This window comes from Lytechinus pictus, chromosome 16 (assembly GCF_037042905.1).
Source record: "Lytechinus pictus isolate F3 Inbred chromosome 16, Lp3.0, whole genome shotgun sequence".
Lineage (NCBI taxonomy): Eukaryota > Metazoa > Echinodermata > Echinoidea > Temnopleuroida > Toxopneustidae > Lytechinus > Lytechinus pictus.
This window is the reverse complement of record NC_087260.1, coordinates 8143285-8165331: the sequence shown is the minus strand read 5'-3', so window position 1 is coordinate 8165331 and position 22047 is coordinate 8143285. Positions and strand designations below refer to the sequence as shown.

Below are 22047 nucleotides of genomic sequence, written 5' to 3'. Positions count from 1 at the left end.
GATTATTTGACTGCGTATATTAAAAAATGTCCAATGCTGATGCGCGCTTTTGTCACAGTGCGCCAAATTGACGCCTGTTGCCGTGATTATCCACGCTATTTTATTCATGAGTCCACTGTTTTTAATTAATGAGTCCACTCTTCAAACAGTGGACTCATAAACAAAATAGCGTATTTAACCATGGCAACAGGCGTCAGTGTGGCGCACTCTGACAAAGGCGTGAATCAGTATTGGACACTTTTTAGTATATGCAGTAAATAAGCGTAATTTATACAGGAAATCTACATAAACCATGGGTTCAACCGATGGTTTTAAAAACCACCTTTGTGAATTCGGGCCTGTGTGTTGTAGCATAATCGGCTAGTCTCGAATAAAAGAACCTAATATTGCATTATATCCCAATGATAATCAATATCCACCTGGGTTAAATATGAAACTGAAGGGCTGCAACAGAGGCAACAGGAGGCATCAGTATATTTGCCCAACTACAGTGTATGCCAATTCTGACACCTTCCCTTTGCAACAAGATCGGTATTGTCTATTCTTATTCTTATGCTACAAGCATAGTTCGTAAACACCATTTACTGTAGATGATATTGTAAGTACCGTAGATGAGCAAGTTTCACATCTACTTTTATGATTAACAGGATATAAATTGCTATGATTGTTATTAGAACAATGAGTTGCTGCGGTTATCATTAGTATGACTTGCTGTGGTTGTCATTAGAACAATTTCAGATTTCGATCCCACTGCTGCCACCAAAAGTCCAAAGTTAGGATTTTGATCAGCAATTATGCTGCTACAATATAAATTGCCGTGATTATTATCAGAACAATGAGTTATCATTATAATAATGAATTGCTGTCAGTGGTTTATTATTAGAACAATGAGTTGCTGCAGTTATCATTAGAATGTCTTGCTGAGGTTGTCATTAGAACAATTTAAGATTTCGATCCCACTGCTGCCACAAAAAGTCCATAGTTAGGATTTTGATCGGCAATTATGCTCCTGCTACTTTGGATGTTTGTTCAGAGATGGTGCATTTTACCCTAATAACAATGGTCATAACTCAGCTAGTCAAATTAAGGAAAGACAAATCTCTAAAGTGAGAAATATAGTTTCTCAGCGTTTTGGCTGAATTTATCCAAAATTATTTGAAGATGACGAGTGCAATATTCTTCATGACACGTACGAGACCAGGGGCTTTAACACAAAGATTAAATATTGATCATGTAATTGAATTTATTGTACATGGTTTTATTAAAATTTGTAAATATTAGAATAAAAAACAGGCCTATACATGTATATATTTTTCTTACCCTGTCTTTCATATAAGATCTTTCCAGGGCTTCCCAGAGTTCCTTGTCGCTATGGTCATTGAAAGGATCAAGGTTATACCTACATGAGGAGAAAATAACGTAAAAATGAGGTTGAATTTGATCTGTGGAGAACATTCCATCTATCTATTTTAACTAGGGAAATACATTGTATTCCATGAAGTATTTTATCAGTATCTTTTCTTTAACAAATCTATCTACTCTCAGCCAATCAGATGAAAGTATTTCAGTAGCTTATTACAGTTGTCTGTGCTGATCAATGATAAGATGCATCACGAGACTATGGTTACCCATCACCAAGACTGCTCTGACTATTTGTTGTCTCATGACAGCAGTTGAAGATAATTACTACCACCTTAAGAGATCATAATTGTTGATAAAAAATAAGGTCTGTTTTTGGTGATGGTGAGGGCAAGGTGGTATAAACAGCCTGCCATAGATAAGGACATCACTTATCAATCTTCATCTTTATGTAGTGAATACTTTGGCCAGACCCCCCATTGTGCACAAACAAGGTAGGCCGTGAAATGGCACGGTGTCCAACCCTGGCTGGATCCGCCACTGTTCATACCTCAAGCTTTCCTATCCGTTTTACATATTCTGTTCAAACTGATAAAACTGACATAAAAATCTATCCTTCTCATTCATAAACTGAACTGAATATAATTGAATTCTTCACCTGAAAATGTCTTTTCGTACTTTGCAACAAAACAGAAGCAATTGCTACCCATAAGTTACCCCTGTAAGTGTACAGCAATGGTACAAGGAGGTAATGTGTCTCCGGACCTACCTGACGGTTCCGATGAATAGAACTGGATCTTGGGGAATGATGGATAGCTTAGTACGAAGATCATGAAGACCAATCTCTTTGACATTGATACCGTCAATCACAATCTGGCCACTGGCGCCCTCTACCAGCCGAAATAAGGCAACTCCAAGGGTTGATTTACCTGTAAAACAAATCAAACATCAGGGTGTAATAATAATTCAATATTTATATAGCGCCTATTAAAATTTCTCTAAGCGCTTTACATTACAAAACCTAACTACTTAACGTGCTACTTAATAGGAACTGAGAGAGTAATGAGATCTTAAGGTAAGGGAAAGTAAGTTCCAGAGAGTAGGAGCCACAACTGAATAGGCTCTGTTGCCATGGGTACGAGAGGTTGCCTTGGTAACGACCATAATCTATTTCACAAAGTCGTCCATGTCTTATCTTTGGAGGCACTACATACCTCACAACTAGTCTACAACTCAATGTGGAAAAAACAGAATTTTCACCATTTTCTTATAATGCAATCATATAGAATGATGTTATTTGATGTTCAGGATAACTATTAGAATACTTAATAATTTTTTGAACAATTGGGCGGGTATTTAGTTTGCAGTAATGGCAACATTTGCTGAAATTGCATTGCACATCACCACTTTTACTTAAAAAATGTGCATTTGTATCTCTGAAAATGAAATGAGACCTTGTGGTTCAAAGTCTGGAGACTTATTCATTCATTCATTTCATGGTTTATTCAATAGATACATGTATGTATCGCAGTAAAAACTGAATTACACATGCTTTACAGGGTATCAATCAAACATAGTAAAAATATACAGAGACAATTAAAATTATTCACATTCATTTGCACAGTAAGTCATTGATAAAGATGAATGAATAACAATAAATAAAATCATTCATAATAAAACCTTTTATCCGCTGAGCCACAACATTGGAGTAACGCCTTATTCATAGAAAAAAGAAATTGATTGAATAATTATACCTGATCCCGTCCTTCCCACGATGCCAACCTTCTCCATCGGTTTGACAACAAGCTTGACACCTTTCAATACAAGAGGGAGCCCTTCCCTGTAACGCATCTTAAAGTCTTTGAATTCAATCTGTCCTTGATCTGGCCATTGCTTAGCCGGCCGTTTGTTCTTGATTACCCTTGGTGCCTCCGCGACTAGATTCTAGAGAGTAGCAAGGAAATCAATGAAGGATAATGAACAGAAAGGAATTTAACCTTATTCTAAAGTTGTATAGTAATCAGAGATTATTGTGCAAAGTCTTATGGGGCATTGCAAGAAACTGACTTTTGATTCAAATCATAAAGCCCAAGTCCCTAGATAAAAAATAAATTGTTTGATCAAATACAAATTTGTATTTGATTTGCGTTCAATGGAAACCCAACTTTCTTGCAACACTAAATTACGCTAGATTTACAATTGAATGTAAATCTTGCACCATCTTGTTGGTATCAAATGTTCAATGTTTAGATAGAGAAGGCAACTTATAGGATTCATGTTGTTCTATCCAAACTTGTGCTTCAAAAGACATGGATGTCAAGAAAGATTTTTAAGTCACCCAGTCATTTAAGTTGAGAACTGTCCACGAGGATTGAACATTGAACTTTTTTTTTCAAATTTACATAAACTTGTAGAGTTGACAAGATTAAGTTTTATTCTAGAGATGGCTCTGATCAAGGAATGTTTTATCGTGGTAAAAATGTTAACCCATTGCCTATTAGAACCAGGTGATCCCTGTACAAAGCCTATGTGAATCAATAAATTCAGTAGTCAACCAGTTAAAGGCATTTCAGTGTGTACTGTAGCTATATAGTTTACCTTCATGTAGCTCTGGATTCTTTCTACCGATGTGAACCGAGCCTCTGTCTCCGAAGCCATGAGAACCAACATCTGGAACATACCAGTCAACTGTAAACGGATCAAAACGTATAAAGTTCAGAAAATCATCCACGCATAATGATAATTATGATGACAGCAGTAAGATATGTTTAATTTCACCCAAAAAAAGAAAACTAGAAAACAACGAAAATAAACATGAATACATTCACTGTTCATTGATTACAGAATGCTTATGATATCATATAATTCAAAGTATATCAGCATTTTATGCTGATATAAAACCATCAAAATCTTCATCAGAAATAATGAATTCTTTCAGGTATTGACAGACCATTCTGTAAACAATATAAGAATATGGTTATAGCCTTTAAGACATACATTGTACGTATCTAAGTGCTTACAGATCTATTATTACCCCGGTTATCAGATTCAATCAGTCATTCCCACATACAACGTACGCACATCCTCCACTCCCTGGGGAATATTTTGTTTAGATTGTTTGTTAGAGACTATGTGAGAAAATAACAAAATCGATGAATTACCTGAATAGTATATGAAACAGCAAGACCGGCCACTGAGGAATCAATCTCTCCGTGATACAAGACGACGAGGAGATGGCAGATGAACGCAAGAAGGATAACAAGAGTCTCTAATCGGACACCGGCCCATCGGGCGGACATCCTAAAGAACATGTACGGTAGGGCGTTGCCATCGAGCAGCATCCGGAACCGGACAATGAAATCGTCAGTTTTGTTGTAAGCGTGGATCGTCGAAAGACCCTGGACGGTTGCGGAGATGTGGGAGAACCACGGTGAGCGGGTGATGTTCTCGATACGCTTCAGATCGCGGATTCCCTTCCGGTAGTAGCGGAGGATGATGATGAAGATGATGAACGTTGGGATGATGATGGCGATGAAGATGGGGAAGATGATGCAGATGACGATCAGAGCAAACGAGACGAGGAAGACGTTTTGGAGGAAGAGTTCCAGGTTGAAAGGTAAAAGGACATCAACTATAAGAAAGAAGTCATTCAATGAATAAAAATAATAATGGTACTATCACTACTACTATTACTACTAATAATAATTATAATAACAATTCTAATGATAATACTTACACTATTAATAATAATTATACTTGCTCTTATAGTGCTTATCACTTTATCCCAAGTCTCTAAGCACTCTTCTGTAATGCAGCCTACATGCAATAACCCTTTAGAAGAGCAGCTATTATGTGCACTGTATTTCAAGGATTCGTTTTCTATATTTTTTCAAAAGCCCCAGAAAAAATATCAATTATTTGTTTTATCACGTGACCACCTCTTAAAAATCATTTATTCAAAATCCTCATACATATTCATAAAATGGATACAAAAAATAAACACCTTCATCTAAATCCTTGGAGAATCGGTTCAGAATACGGCCGGTTGGTGTCGTATCAAAGAAACTCATCGGTGAGCGGAAAACGTTGATGAAGACAGTGTCATGCATGTGAGAGGCAGCTTTCAGGGTTACCTAAATGTGGAAAGATTATCAGATATTGAGGAATCACACCCTGTATATGCTGGTACATGTATCTCTTTATAAGTTTCTGTGCTCATGAAATATGAAGGCAATTCATAAAGTGATACAAATTTCTTCTTTTTCTCTTCTTCTTTTGTCACTTCTTTTCATCATTTTCTTTTTCTCTTTCCTAAATCATACTACAGAGCTGCCGACGTTAATTGTGAAAAAAATCCTACTCCTTTCTACAATGTATTTATCCTATATTGAAGCCTAAAATCCAATTTTTCTTTAAAATTTTGAAGAAAAAAGTACCCAAAAATAATCATCCTTACAATTTCAAAAATCCTTTGTCCAGGGGGAAAATTATTTTTAGTGTCATTACGTCAAACCCTCGTTGCAGATTCACTGCACCAGCTCATGATTTGCTACGGTCCTATACCCCGATAAAAAAATCCTCGTTGGAGGAACCAAGATATTTCATTCCCAAGCGATATCAACCCTGAATCACCCAATAATCCCTTATATGTAACGTTTCTCCTTCGCAGGCGCAAGCCCGAGGGTTAGACCATAAACAACAGCTGTGATATTACGTAAGAGCAGCTCTGCCTGTAGTAGGCCTTTTGGAATTAAATTATTGTATTTCATATTTAATCAAGTTTTCAAAGGCATATTCTATTTTGAAATTCAATGTTAATCTGTTTTCAATTTCGAACGAATACTATCGGCCCCGAAAAAACAAAACTGTTAAAGAGAATAAAAATGATTGCATGCGCTGGTGGGCCACAGAGTTTGATTGAATTGTCACGCTGCGTATATAAAAAAAAGAAAGAATTAAAGAACAATAGAAGCCGAAGGAAGGAAGGACGAAAGAAAGATAGGAGCTGAGGAAGGAAAGAGGAAAGAAAGAATAACATTTAAAGAAACAAATTTAAACGTTAAGAAGGAAAAATAAGAGGAAACACAGAAACGTAAAAGGAGATAGGGAGAGAGACAGAAAGAGAAAGGATCCATGATATTTCATTTCAAAGCGCTATCAACCCTGTATCGCCGATAATCCCTCTTATCAGGCAAGCCAGGGTAGACCATAAACAACAGCTGATATTATGTAAGAGCAGCTCTGCCTGTAGTAGGCCTTTCGGACTTAAATCATTTTAGTTGATATTTAATCAAGTTTTCAAAGGCATATTGTATTTTGACTGCAATGTACAATTACTAGTGAAAATCGAGCGTACAATTAATCGCTAACCTTTGTGATACGGGGGGCCTTGGGCTTGATTTCATTGATGTGACGGTACCGTTATCAGTCATAATTACTGAAGTGATGCCTGAAATAAGATTGTATTTCAGGCATTGATTGCACTGACTTCAATGTGCAATGAATCCTGAAACTCAAACATAGGATTAATAGCTAACCTTTTTTTTTTTAATGTTATTAATAGCTAACCTTTGTGTTATGCGGCCTTGGACTCGGTTACACTGAAGTAACTGCATTATCATTCATTATTTAACTGAAAAGATACCTCAAATAAGATTTTATCATACCTTCATAAAGACCAGACTCTTGAATGCTCCAAACATCATAATAACAATAAGAGACAGACCGTAGATCAGCTGGTATCTCTGGACATCGGGGTTCAAACCAATATCACCATTGGGATCCGTCTGAAAAGAACAAGAGAAATGTACACAGTGAAAATATGCAATTTATTGTGAATACAAATCATCATTCATGTAGCAAAAAAAAAGGACACCTCCTTTACATGTACATCCTACCCCAAATTGCGTCTCTCCACTTTCCCCATTTCTTTGATTGTGTTTAATAGAGCCCTTACAACCCGTAACCCAATCCCGTTCCCTCCCTCTCTAGATCATACCCCAATTCTTTCATCGTGAGAGATAAAGGTGTTGTGGACGAGAGGATGCATGTACATTGTAAGTCTCCGGACTATGAACCACAGAGTCCAGGGTTCAAATCCCAACATAGCATTTGCGTCCTTAGGCAAGGCACTTATCTACATTTGCCACTCTCCACCCTGGTGTAGTAAACGGGTACCCGGAAGGAAGAAATTTCTCGAATGCTTGAGCAACTGGGCAGCCCAGCTAAAGCCGGGGTAATAACAACATTATCACGTTAAGCAGGGCCCGCTGGGAGACTAGTTCCCAGTATTGAAGTGGCTATCCTTGGTAAATATGACATTGTTGTTGTTGTTGTTGTTATTATTATTATCATTATAATTATTATCATTATCATCAACATTATCATTATCATTATCATTATCATTATAATTATTATTATTATTATTATTATTATTATTATTATCATTATCATTATCATCATCATTATCATTATCATTATCATCATTATCCTTAATATTATTATGATTATTATCATTATTATCATTATCATTATTATTATCATTATCATTATCATCATTATAATTATCCTTAATATTATTATTATTATTATTATAATTATTATTATTACTACTATTATAGAGTGCCTATCACCCCAAACCCTACTCATATTATCAACCATAACTTACTCCATTTCCTTGATTGAGCCAGAAAGACAGGTACATGTTATTGAGCGTGATCGAGCCAAACATCAGGATGAAGCAGAAGAGGACTAGCAAGCCCATGTGATAGCCACCCATGGACTTGACGTACGTAGCGTAGGTGCCCCAGCCAACAGACGCAGTGCTCTTCTCCTCAGAGGACATCAGTTTACCTGCAAAGATATAGCATTCGGTACGTAGAATTAAGCTAGTGGAGGTACCATAAAATAATAATAATAGCTGGATTTATAAAGCGCTTTTTGCCTGAGGATACAAAGCGCTGCTATTATTACCCCGGCTTTAGCTCGAGCTACCATCACCGGCGCTCAGTGCATTCAAGGAAATAATCCTGCCGGGTACCCATTCACTTCACCTGGGTCAAGAGCAGCACAGTGTGGATAAATTTATTGCTAAAGGAAAACACGAAGGAAGACATATATGTATATGTATGCACTGCCGTAAATTCAAGTGGAGTACCTACTGTCCAGGGAGGGGGGATATTCATTATTCATCCCCCCCCCCTCCAACTTGAATAGTATGTCATCATGGATTTCCGCCAATGCATATACATGTATGTAGATTTCTGTGCCACTGGAGGTGTCTTTTTCTGTAGTGTGTGCCGTCATCTGGCGTCAAAGTAATTTAAGATTGCAGGTGAATTGAGATCCCGAGAGCCATTTATTGATGTCTGCAGACACCATCTACTACTGGATATGGAGACATCCATACCAATCATAAATGATGCATATTCAGCCATTGTAAATGTTTGTATAAACATTACAACATCAAAAGGTCAGCTGAAGTTATTCTTACTTTATGCAATAATGTACTTGCTCAATATATAGTGACTAACACTTCCTTTATCAGAAGTCTGTATACCCTTATAAAGTAATGCAGCATAATTACCCCGGCTTTAGCAGAGCAGCTGTTACGCACACTGCGTTTCAAGGAATTAATCCTGGCAGGTACTCATTCACCTCACCTGGGTTGAGTGCAGCATAAAGTGAATCAATTTCCTGTAGTAGTGTTGTCTGTTGTCACAGACATGGCAATAAAGACCACCTCATATAAAGGCACAGATAAGATATCGCCATCGGAATCTTCGACAAAACTCACCGTCAGAGACGGGTACAGCGGGTTCCGGATCCGGCGGTACATCCGAGATGAAGCTGGACGCCCTGGATCGCGAGCTGAGCTGGGATTGCGCCCTCTCTCGCCTCTCCACCATGGATTCCTCCTGCTCTGGCATGTCCTCATCGGCTTCGGGGTTGGCAACGTCCTCAAGGTCCTCTGCTTCCTGCTTGGAATGGAAGGTCTGGATCAGGTTTGCGTACACGCCGTCCACGGCCATCAACTCGTCGTGGTGACCGCGTTCAACAATCCTTCCATCCATCATCGTCATCACTAGGTCACAGTCCTTCAAGTACTGTCAATAAATGAAAGAACGAAACAATAGAGATGAATAAAAAATAATACTTCCGGTAATTACAATATTCACATGTATATAGCCCCAACTAACAATATCTCTAAAGTGATTTACAATATACAACTATTTAAACTACCTAACTTAACTTACTTAACTACATTACTTACAATATAATTCCATATATACGTAATGTGTGAGAATTAATTGATTTGATTTCAAAACCTCATTCCTGCTTTCGGAAAGGTACACGTAAGTTTTTAAGTGCTACTTTGAAACAACTTGGAAAAGAATGACTTCGTATTAGGATAGAGGGAGGTGGATTCCAGAGTGTAGGAGCCACAACTGAAAAAAGAACTTAAAAAAAAATATATACTAGTTTTATGATACCGTCTGGGTCTGTGATGATGATGATGATGATGATAATAACAATAACAATAATAATAATAATAATAATAATAATAATAATGCTAAAAATAATAATAATAATGTGTTTTATACAGTGCAAAATACACCAGAACATCTCTAAGCTAAAGTTAACCACAAAGACTTGTTATAATAACAAATACAAAATTTCTCTTAACAAATTTACGATCAGCTAATCAGATTGAAGGATTTCAGTAGCTATGAACTGTTATTGCAAATTTGTTATAACAACAAGTAATTTATGAAACGGGTCCCAGGCCATTAAAGATGACTCTTTTCTTTTAAGCTTTTCACTATTACCTGAAGCTGATGGGTGACAAAGAGAACTGTCTTTCCCTTGAGAGCCGTGCTGATACAATGTGTGAAGATATGAAGACCAACATGGGCATCCACAGCGCTGAGAGGGTCGTCAAGGAGATAGATATCACGGTCGGAATACAGCGCCCTCGCGAGACTGATACGTTGCTTCTGACCTCCGCTCATGTTGATGCCACGCTCTCCAATCTGCGTCGAGAAATAAATCAGATGAAAATGAGAGCGAGGGTTTGATATTCAATACAAGTTCTCCCGTTACTGTATGGTGGTAACCTTGGCCCCGACGTACAAAGAGTAACATTCGATTCAAATCAAACTCTAATTGCAATTTATCTAAGATATCTATGCAAAATTAGATAATTCACATAAACTTGATTTCAATCAATCACAATTCTTTGTAAGACGTGGCCTAGGACTGCCCATTGTTAGAAAAAAAAATTAAATGCCATCAAAAGTGGTCTAGAACATAGTATTTGGTGCATATATAGTCCCCCCCCCCCTTCCTCCATAGACATCAGTGTTATGACCTTGTACCAAAGAAAAACACAAAATGACTTTAAGTACATTTGTCAGAACTTCTTATAAGACCGAGAAAAAAAACCCATTACAAGGAAGAAAATGATGGATTAATACCATCATAAATCAGCTTGAGCTATACAGGGTAATAATGATAGAGCACACCTCAGAATAGATTATTTTGTAGGTCGATGACACAAAATGAATATCTATTTTCATTATTATTATTATTATTATCATATCTAATTATTATCATTATCATCATTATTATCATTATTATTATTGTCATCATTATCATTATCATAATTATTATTATTATATTTATATATTATTCTAAACATTTATTTTGAATAATGCATAAGATATAGATCAATGCAATCATAAACCGTCATACATTGCATAATTTTAACACATACTTTATAAGATAAATGTAAAATCTTTGCATATCATCTAAATCCAAGAATAACTGACCTCTGTTTGGTCTCCCATTGGTAGGATAGCCAGATCGGGTTTGAGAGAGCAAGCATGGAGAACCATATCATACTTGTCCTCGTCGAATGGAAGTCCAAAGAGGATGTTGTTCTTGACCGTTGCGTTGAAGATCCATGCCTCTTGGGCCGCATAGGCAAAGTTTCCGCTGACGCAGTTGTCACCCTCCATATTGTGCATCTGACCAAGGATTGCCGAGATGAGAGAGGTCTTACCGGCCCCAACAGAACCGCAGACGCCCGTTAGTTTGCCCTACAATAGAAACAGATAGGTGAAGAAAACACTGATGAGGTCCTCAGCAACAAGATCATGTTACAGGGCAATATAATAATACAATGTATTTAGAGAATTATGTATTGAAACTAGATGAAAATATATTCACAAGAAGGGCATACATAGTAGAAATTAATATAACTTCTGAGATATGAATATATCTTCTGAGAAATTATCGGAGGAGCGATTGTCGCAAGGGCAAATGTCGCGTTATCAATAATTTCTCACCTTTTCTAGAGCAAAGTTGATGCCGAAGAGAACCTTTGAGACTTTGTCGTCCGGAACGCGAGGTCTTGGATGGATCTTACTCTTCTGAATGAGTTTGTCGACGGCGATCGTATCAAGCCCTGCCTCTGCCAGGGTGACCGGTTTCATGGCCATGCTGAATCGCCTGACTGGTTGTGCGTCATCGGTCTTCTTGCCGATGGCTCCGTTTGGTTTCTCCGGCTCGATGATGGTGATGGCCGACTTCTTAGAGGGAGCTTCGTCTGTGTCTTCATCCAAATCAACCTGGTCATGATAATCCAAGCAAAAATTGAGTACAATACAGAAGAATTTTGACAGCAAATGATTATTTTATAGGTACCAGAAGGAGTTTTGTCAGAATTGCAGATTTGCCAATAAATTGGTTGGTTATAATTTCATTATGTCTGTATCTTTGGATATTTAGTTGAAATTTGCTCAAACTCCGAGAGACCTTGCACTACATGTATGATATAAAACAACATCGATACTGCGATTAATCTGAATAGCAAGTCTATGACAAATCACACAATAGATCATAAAATAAGCCCGACAATCGGTCCCTAAGCTTAATTCTTTGCATGCAGAAAATTAACTCTGGAAAATAATGAAAGTGTTTTCATGATACTAGCTTTCTTTGAATCTAGATTAAACTTGGCAGTTTGGCGATATATAAATAAACAAATAACCCAGCTCTATTGGGGATAATAGATGTTGCCCAAGAATTAAAGCAATTTGTTGGCTCCTACATGTATATACAAAGATTAGGGAAAACTGGGCATAACCTAAATGCGTCTCAGAAATAAATTGCTACTTGTGTATAAATCATAGTTTTTCATCCTATAGTATAGTGTGTTTTAGGATTTTGAAGACAAATACAAGAACTACACATGTTTCATCTTTAATAATTTGATCATTTTTTTAATCAGGGGGTCGTGTGGTCCAGTGGTTAGAGCATTGGACTCATAATCGCAAGGTTGTCAGTTCGAATCCCCACTCTGCCATTGTCTCCACTTTGTTAAAAAGGCCCAAGAGTAATATCTGTCATCTACAAGGTCAGCCACTATGACTGACACACCTGGACATAAAATGTTTCCTAGGGAATTGGTTATATACCAGCTTGGCGTTTACCAGCAAAATGCTGTCCTGCCGAGTTCCTACAGGAGTTACCATAAACAGAAACAGCTGATTACAAAGTGCAATGATCCCTTTAATGTTACTGGGCCCTAAACTGACCTGCAGATTGACCTCTCGGGTGTGGACGTACGCAACCTTTCTATCATTGTTGTTGGCACTACCATTCTCGATGGCCCGACTTTTCAGTTTGATCTCCTCCTCCTCCTCCTCTTCCTGTTCTCCGCTTTCCAGCCTATCCCACCCAAACACTCCGTTTCGGATGATGACGGCGTACTTGTCGTTTCGTGGGAGGACGTCCAGTGGATTCTGCTCGTCCATCACAAAGACACTCTGGAAGATGATTATGATTATATAATGTTTATCAATCCAAAATAATGATTATACTAATAACAATGATGATAATAATTACCTTCATTTATCCAGGGTAGCTACTTCAGCTCTTATGAACTGTTCTCCCAGCGCGTCCCTGCATGACAATGGTATTATTACCCTTCTCCATTCTAATACATCAAACGCCTATTAAACAAGAAGACATAAGCTCCCATTTTGGGGATCTTTAGTATGGCTCAGCCGGGGATAGAACCCATGACGTCCTATTCATGAGGTGGGCGCTCTACCACTGAGCCACCATGTCCATTATCTAAACTGAAGTCTATCTTTTCTAACAGTATTGGTTATTGGCACCTTGACAATCATCCAAACTTTCTCATTCTTTCTTTTCTTGTGCACCTTGGAATAGAATATTTCTAGATAGATGGCGCTACATAAATGCCCATTATTCTTATTAAGTGGATGCAACTAAAATTTAAGTGTGACTCTAAGTCAAGCTTTGTGATCCCTCTCCCACCAGGTAACCCTATTTTTGATGAAAAGTGTTTATACCTTTAACCTGCCCAGGGCGATGTTTGCCTCAGCCAGAGATCGGATGGCCCACGGGGTAGGTCCAATCACAGCTCTGAGAGTATTCAAAATGGCCACTAAGGTGAAAGCCTACAGTAGAAAGAAAATATGAGGTCAAATACTCACACAGAGATTCTACAAGATTTATAAGTTGTCCTGTCCAATGAGAGTTCGGTGAAGTAAGACTTGAGAAAATAGGGGTCGGACGTACAAAAAGGATCATTTTATGGAATTGCCTCACAGCAAATACTTTTGAGGATGTTGGTGTTAGTGTGTATCTTCTTCTTTGGAAAATGCCATAGATATGAATAATTCTGGCAGATATGTTTGTGTGTGTGTGTGTGTGTGCTAATAAGAGGATGTCCAAGTGTACACGTTCATGCTGTACATGTATATTTAGAGCATGGGGTGTCGTTCAATTAGGGCTAATACATCTGAGTGTTCACAGAGTTAAGTATGTATCTGCTAAACCTCATCTGCAGGGAAAATTATGCTTTCCTAAAATATACTCATATATACAATTGCTTTATCACATTTCGTACATGTACCTCAGCGAAGAACACAGAATCTGCATTTTAGAAAACAGAAATATGGGCCCCCATCTTACAAAGAGTTACAATTGATCTGATCTACCTCAAGTATAAGGTAATCCAACAATGCCATCATTTTTTCTTTAGGGCATTTGCACCATGTCCTTTGAAAACAAAGAGAATCACACTGAATCTTCCAGAGAATGATGAATGTATGAATATACATCATATCTAGAAAATATTTTGTACTAATTTGCATTTTAGATGTTGACGTTGCTCGCTTTCCATATTTGTGGTTGATTGGATCGATCGCAACTCTTTGGAAAACGGGACCCTGGATTAATAGCTGAAGTGGAAGGAAACATAAAAGCACCTTTGTTGATGTGAGAGGCTCTTCGTAGGCAGTGGAGAGGAAGATGACGATAGTGAGAACGGTAGCGATGTTTGGGGTGATGGGAGACACTGACAAACTGAAGCTCTGCATGTATCCTGCTTTCTCAAGAAGGGAGCGCTCCAAGTTCCTGATAGCTGACAGGGAAAGAAAATTAGACATGACAAAATTAAGTCCACTGTACTTTGCTGCCCTCTCTCGGACAGGGTTATACATATCAAATTTAAAGAAAACCAAAAATAATTAACCATGTGCGCAGATTTCACTGCCTATTTCCGGCTAACTCTGATGATTATGATAAACAGCATATGTGTAGCGCCATTTATCTGTAAAGAAACCATTTAAAGGCTCAGGCTCCCACAGTATGTCACAAACTATTCAGCTCTGTATAAAGTCAAGTGTTAGACTTCAATTTGTTGAGTTAACCCTAGTAAGATTGGGGGTGGGGGCTGATCCAGCCTCCCCCCCTTATGATCTTGGCCGTTGACCACACGATTGCAATGAAAATCGGCCTACGCATTAACCCATGGCATGAGCTACGGGTCTTCTACCAGGCGTCACAATTGACCCGTAGGGTTATTTACACTGGTGTCTTTCCGACTTTAATGGTTTGGTGGCAGCGGTGGGATATACAAACCCAGCATTGAATGACCAGTGATTTGACACTTTCATATGTGTTGCAAAAAGAAAATTTGGAAAAGGAGAAATCATCCCTTATTGTAGACACAACACTCCATGTAAAATCATGAATACCAAATCTAACTCTTCAATGTTTTGGGAAAAACACAGATGGGTGGAGAAAATATTTCTAAGTGGTTTTCAAGGAGTAGAGGAATCCCCTGGACGTTTGCCCAACTTGTTGATGAAGCAAGTTACCTGATATGGCTTTGGAGAAGGGCACCTCCCAGGCGTACATCTTGATGAGCTTGACATAGGTGAGCACTTCGTTCATCTTCTGGACGCGCTCGTCGGTCACCGAGATACAGCGGTCTCGGAGGATGGATGTGATTTTACCGAAGATCATCTGAAAAATACATGTACAAGGGCATTGGTTAATATTGATTTGACTTTTCAAAAATCTGAGTTTCAAGGTTCCGTTTGTCACCAGTGCCTGTGATAGGTTGTAAAAATAAATCCCTGAAAAACTGCACCTGATAATCATCATTGGGCTTCAAAAAGAGTGAAATAAGTGACTTGAAACCCCATCCGAAGTTTTTACAATCAGGCCCGTATTCTGAACTCTGGTTTAAATGAAAACCCTGGTTTATAGTTGTAGTTTAACTGTGGAGAGCCAATTGGGGCAAAAATCTCTATTAGTACATGTTCAATTCATTAACACTTATGAGACTCAAATCATTTATAACTGTCTGAGAATGAATACTGAAATATTTTCTTCATTATGAAAGAAAAGGGAAACAGTAATATAGTATATATAAGAATTATACAATATAAGGATAATTTTTGAGTTTTTGGCTCCCCATAAATTTAGCACAGAGTTAGACCTTGGTCTAAGTTAAACCTGACTTCAGAATACAGGCCTTAGAATCCAAAGCAGATAAATTAAATGATGATATCACAGTCACAGATATCTTGAGAGTGCCTGCGGGAATCTGATTTTCTTTTCATCATGATTTCATTGTTATCCATATGAACAGGATTGAATACAAGTACAGCACACATCACGGTACTGGATCTGTTTAAAATAAGACCGTTGTAATGTCAAAACCAAGGTGACATTTCACAACTATGCTGGCTACTTCAAGAGAAACTTATGCAGTTTCTCTTTTTTTCATGAATGTTAGCAATTGCACATGAAATATGATTAAATGATCTTTTAACCATATCTATATTTTTTTTTAAATGAGAATCACCACTTCACCCATATTTTCATTTTACTGCCTAAATCATAACACGTCCATGTAAATTTACCTGAAGCGGCCAGAAGAAGACGAAAGTCAAGAGGACACCGCAGATAGCAGCCCATCCGATGATGAGACTTGCGGCGATCAGGACGGCTACAATCAGGACGATCGATACAAACAGGAAGTTGCCATAGACGCAGACGTCAAACAGACGCTGACTGTCGTTGGCACAGATGTTCACAATCTACGAAGAAAAGGAGAGATGATGTGATCCATCAGTCTCGACTATGGCAATGCATCAATATCATCATTTTTCATACAGGAAATGTAGACATTGTCACTTTGGAAAAATAAAGTAGTACGCATCTAACTAAACAAGTGGAATGCCTCTGGCGGTCTCACCTGCATCACGCGATTCAATATAGCAGCAGTGCTGACTTTGAAAAACACAATTTAACTAATTATTCACAAAAACACCATTCATATAATGATACAATACTGTACGTTCATTGACATTGGACCTTGATCATGTGACCTAAAACTTGTCAGTGATACTTGATTACCCCTATATCCACATTTTATACACTAAACCTATAAACTTTGAAAGTTAGGACAGCAATCTAACTGTAGCAAATCAGACTACGTACACTCCTTGTTTCAAAAAGCAGATTAGCAATCAATCACAAAATCCCAATTAATTGCAAGGCTTATGATTGATTCAGCGACCAAAAATTTCTTGAAATGCCCCATAAGCGGACGTAAAGCCATGAACCTACCTCTCCTACGCTCCTATCCTGGAGATTCCTCAGTCTGGCGATCTTCTTGAAGACGAAAGAGAGGATACCACTCCTAAGCCTGGTGGCCGTTCTCATGGAGGTCATCCAGAACGTCACATCGCTGATGATACGGATGATGTTAACGCCTAGGATACAACAGACCAGGATATAGCCACGGGACATCGGTGCGTCTACGTCGTCGGTGAACACCAGCAGCTCTTGCACAAGGTAAGACTGAGGAAAAAAGAGCAACAAAGAAAGGTTTTAGATAAACATTTTATAAAGTAAGAATGACTGAGAAAAAGAAAACAAGAAAGAAATACTGGTGTGTTGGCTCGGTTGGTAGAGCGTCGCCTCACAACCGGGAGGTCGGGAGTTCCAATCCTGGACGTGTCAGACAAAAAGAGATGGGAGTTGCTGCTACCCTGTTCGGCGCTCAACGATTCAAGGGATAGAGCAAAGCTGATCTGGCGCTGCACAGTGGCTGTCAGGCCCACAATCAATTGGGCAAAATGAATTTTAAGAGCATTTCTGTGTCAGATTTCTATTTTCGAACAATAATTGAGGGATTTTCATTTAAAAAGAATTATGTATATCCTTTAAAGTAGGAAAGTCTGAGAAAACAAGAGGAAGAAAGAAAAATTTGAGATACACAATTTATAGAGGACAGAGATGTTTTCAACTTACGGAAATGACAATGAGGCAACCAGCATATCCAAGGAGAGCGGAGATGATGATGACGAGTCGAGTCCGAACAAACTTCATGGCAATCTTACCCATACTGACCTTCTCCTGGCCCACCTTAGCAACTTCTTCATCCCACATCTTCTCAAATCTGGAATGGTGATGAGATGGAGGTTTGATTATTAAATATTGCTTAAAGGTCAAGTCCATCCCAGAAAAATGTTGATTTGAATAAATAGAGAAAAATCAAACTAGCAAAATGCTGAAAATTTCATCAAAATCGAATGTAAAATAAGAAAGTTATGACATTTTAAAGTTTTGCCTATTTTTCACAAAACAGTGATACACTGTATGTACAACTCAAATGAGACAGTCGATGATGTCCCTCACTCACTATTTCTTTTGTTTTTATTGTTTGAATTATACAATATTCATTTTTTTTATAGATTTGACAATAAGGACCAACTTGATTGAATCATGTACTGTAGTATTAATCAATGCTCATTCCACATGTTCAGGGAAGAATTAATCATTGTTTCACTTGACAATGAGGAGAAAAATAGAATATTGCCTATTTCATATAATAAAATACAAAAGAAATAGTGAGTGGATGACATCATTAGTCCCCTAATATGCATACCGACTAGGATGTGCATACAACTGTTTTGTGAAATTAAGCAAAACTTTAAAATGTCAGAACTTCCTTATTTTACATCCGATTTCGATGAAATTTTTAGCGTTTTGCTAGTTTGATATTTCTCTATTTATTCAAATCAACATTTTTCTGGGGTGGACTTGAGCTTTAAATAATGCTTAATTTAGAGCAGAAAGTTGGGGGTACATTGCTGCTCATCTTAAATCATCACTATTATAATATTTACCATCACCATCCAGAGGCGTCGATCCTGGGGGGGCAGGGGGGGGCGATCGCCCCACCAATGAAAATATTGGGGGGGCAAACATATCATTTTGCCCCCCCAATAATTCCGGATATGCATTAAAAAAAAACAAGATTGCAATGTTCAGCAAGCGAGATTGAGATACACAACTCGTTCTTTATTTAAAATCGTGCTCAAAATGTCAGCTTTTCAGATTGGAATATAAAAATTTTCAGCTCGCGCTTCGCGCTCGCATCATTTCTGTAGCGAAAACCCATACTTTTCATGATTAAATTGGTGAATGTAAATGTCCCATTTTCAGTTCTAAGCCTCAAAAGAACTGCTTCAATTTGCAATCATCTTTTCTTGGATATATAGCTTGTTCTTTATCAAAAACGTCCAGTAAACTGTCATTTTTTCAGATCGAAATATCAAAATTTTCAGCTCGCGCTTCGCGCTCGCATCTATTCTCTTTTAGATACAAATCTTAATCATTGGTACCAAAAATGCTTAGAATATCAAGTTTTCAGCTCAGAATATAAAGAAATTTGAGCTCACTCTCGGCACTCGTACTAACTGTGTAGTGAGATACGTGTCTGTGTCTCATGAGTCATACATATATATAGATATATACATATATACATATATATATATATATATGTGTGTGTGTGTGTGTGTGTGTGTATATATAATATATATATATATGTATGTGTGTGTGTGTGTGTGGGTGGGTGTTTTGTACGATCGAGCGCCTTTGGAACGTTAATGATTTCGCCCCCCCAATCTGAAAAATGGATCGACGCCCCTGTCACCATCATCATCTCTATAATCAACAACTTCATCGTCATCATTATTGTCATTATCATCACATTATTATCATCATCATTACCATAACCCCTACAGGTATCATCATCTTAATCATCATCACCATCATCACTATCATAATCATAATCACACTCATAATTGTCAATATCATCAACAACAGTTTCACCATCAACATCATCATCGCCATCCCAATCACAACCACTATCATCATCACTATTATCATCACCTGAGGAGCGTTTCATGAAAGGAGTTGTCGGACGTTTTATCCGACAAGTCCCATTTTATCCGACAGTTACCATAGTAACACTGCTTTCTGGCCAATCAACATCGAGGAAAGTTGTCAGATCTGGCATCTTGTCGGACAAAAGTATTGATGAAATGCTCCCCTGCATATTAAATCGTAATCATCATCATTACCATGTTCATTATCATCATCAGCACCATCATCATCATCATAACCACCATCATCATCACCATCACCACCACTATAGTCATCCCCACCATAATCCTCCTCCTCCTCATCATCAAATCATCATTAACATCACCATCATAACCGGTGTGGTGGCTCAGTTGGTAGAGCGTCCGTCTCACAACCGGGAGGTCGGGGGTTCAAACCCCGGCGGCGTCAGACCAAAAGACATTAAAAGATGGGAGTTGCTGCTACCCTGTTTGGCGTTCAATGATTAAAGGGATAGAGCCTCGTCGATCTGGCGCTGCACAGCGGCTGCCGGGCCCACGATCAATTGGGCAAAGCAAGTTTCGGAGTATTTCATTTCATGTCTATTTCGAACAATAAATTATGGATTTATCATTTTATCATCACCATCACCATCATCATCCTCATCATCATTACCATTGCCATCATCATCATCATCATCATGATTATCACCATTAATATCATAATTACATGTATCATCATTATCATCATCAGCAGCATCATCATTTCATCATCATCATCATCATCAACATCATCATCATCATGATTATCCATATTTATCATCACCATCATCACTCTCAGATCGCATTACCTATTAATATCCACACACCCCTAACAACCAGCTCTGTTTCATGTCCAAACAACAATCCATACTTATGTCATATTTATCATCACCACCAACATTACTATTATCATCACCACGATCCACATGATCAAATAATCTCAAAATTTCTTCCAATTTCATTGATCCTAACCTCAATCCGTTCAGGTATCCAGTATCAAGTTCCGATTGGTCGTAGAGGTCATCAAATTCAAGGTTGTTCTTGACTGCTTTCACAAAGAGTTTTGTCAACCAGTTGACGGTGAGGAAGGAGAACAGTCCATAATGGTCAAGGGGGGAGTAGTTCTCTTCTCTGGAGGGGCAAAAGAAAGGGGAAAGGATCAAATAATTATTTGTTTACAAGTATGTATGTACTGGATTAAAAAAAAAATCAATTCCTATCTAATTTCATAACACTCGATTTAAACCACTACCTAAACAACTACAACATACATGTGATCTTTTTTTATTTAGTTTCATGCATATAAAAATCTGTAGCATATATATAAATATATGTATATATCATACAGGATATATGTATATATCATGCAGGAAAATGTTACTTCTCTGTATTATGCATAGACTGTAGAAACCATCAGGAACAAATAATAATAATATTAATAATAAATGCAATAAATAAGGTGCCATATCAATTTTGTTAGAGATGCTCAAAGTGCACAAAGGGGGAGCAAACATTTGAAAAGGTCAGGAAAATACCTCAATTTCAATTTCCTCAACAAGCTTATCATGAATCATTATGACATCAGATTTATAAATGCATGAATATAATCATTCATCTACATGTACTTGTTCATATTGAGATTCCACCCTATTAAATCATACTACTGTACCACGCATTCCTCACTTCAAACTGTTTCACAAAAAATTAACCCCAGACGCCACACAAACATATTACACCATAAAACACTCGACAGTAAGTCAGCAGAACTACGAAAAAGGCAGGGCCACTAATTAATGAACTTTGGTCAAATACTTCATGATAAGACAAACGATGCTTGTTGTTTCTTTGCCTGTTGACTATTCTTGCTACTTACAGCATAAAGCCGTGTTTGCTTTGTTGATAAAGAGGGGAGCTGATTAAAACCTATTAAGGATACCCCGTAACTTTTAGTTCACCCAAGAGTTTCTGAGCCTTTGTATTAACCCATATGACCTGTTTTGAAGTCAGTGGGTGACAATACCAAGAGCATTTATTTGTTTAGAGTATACACATATTGTCTGTAAAATGCATCGGGAGTTTATCTCTTTATTAGATAATAAAAACAGAAATCAAATTGAACAAG

The 22047-nt window shown here is 37.8% G+C and overlaps 1 protein-coding gene across 1 annotated transcript in view; it reads right to left on the bottom strand.

Annotated features, from left to right (window-relative positions):
• The window catches only part of LOC129278898 (ATP-binding cassette sub-family C member 5-like), a 36449-nt gene that overhangs the window by 3502 nt on the left and 10900 nt on the right, over nt 1–22047 (bottom strand). Inside the window, exons 4-23 of the mRNA XM_064111627.1 lie at nt 20898–21056; nt 18007–18154; nt 17320–17553; nt 16611–16787; nt 15558–15705; nt 14664–14818; nt 13743–13850; nt 12960–13190; nt 11709–11990; nt 11190–11459; nt 10188–10391; nt 9155–9464; nt 8027–8211; nt 7026–7145; nt 5363–5492; nt 4521–4990; nt 3958–4047; nt 3114–3303; nt 2129–2288; nt 1321–1399 (exon numbers count right to left, since the gene is read on the bottom strand). Coding sequence (XP_063967697.1) covers nt 1321–1399; nt 2129–2288; nt 3114–3303; nt 3958–4047; nt 4521–4990; nt 5363–5492; nt 7026–7145; nt 8027–8211; nt 9155–9464; nt 10188–10391; nt 11190–11459; nt 11709–11990; nt 12960–13190; nt 13743–13850; nt 14664–14818; nt 15558–15705; nt 16611–16787; nt 17320–17553; nt 18007–18154; nt 20898–21056 — 3850 coding nt within the window. The remainder of the gene's footprint in view (nt 1–1320; nt 1400–2128; nt 2289–3113; nt 3304–3957; nt 4048–4520; nt 4991–5362; nt 5493–7025; nt 7146–8026; nt 8212–9154; nt 9465–10187; nt 10392–11189; nt 11460–11708; nt 11991–12959; nt 13191–13742; nt 13851–14663; nt 14819–15557; nt 15706–16610; nt 16788–17319; nt 17554–18006; nt 18155–20897; nt 21057–22047) is intronic.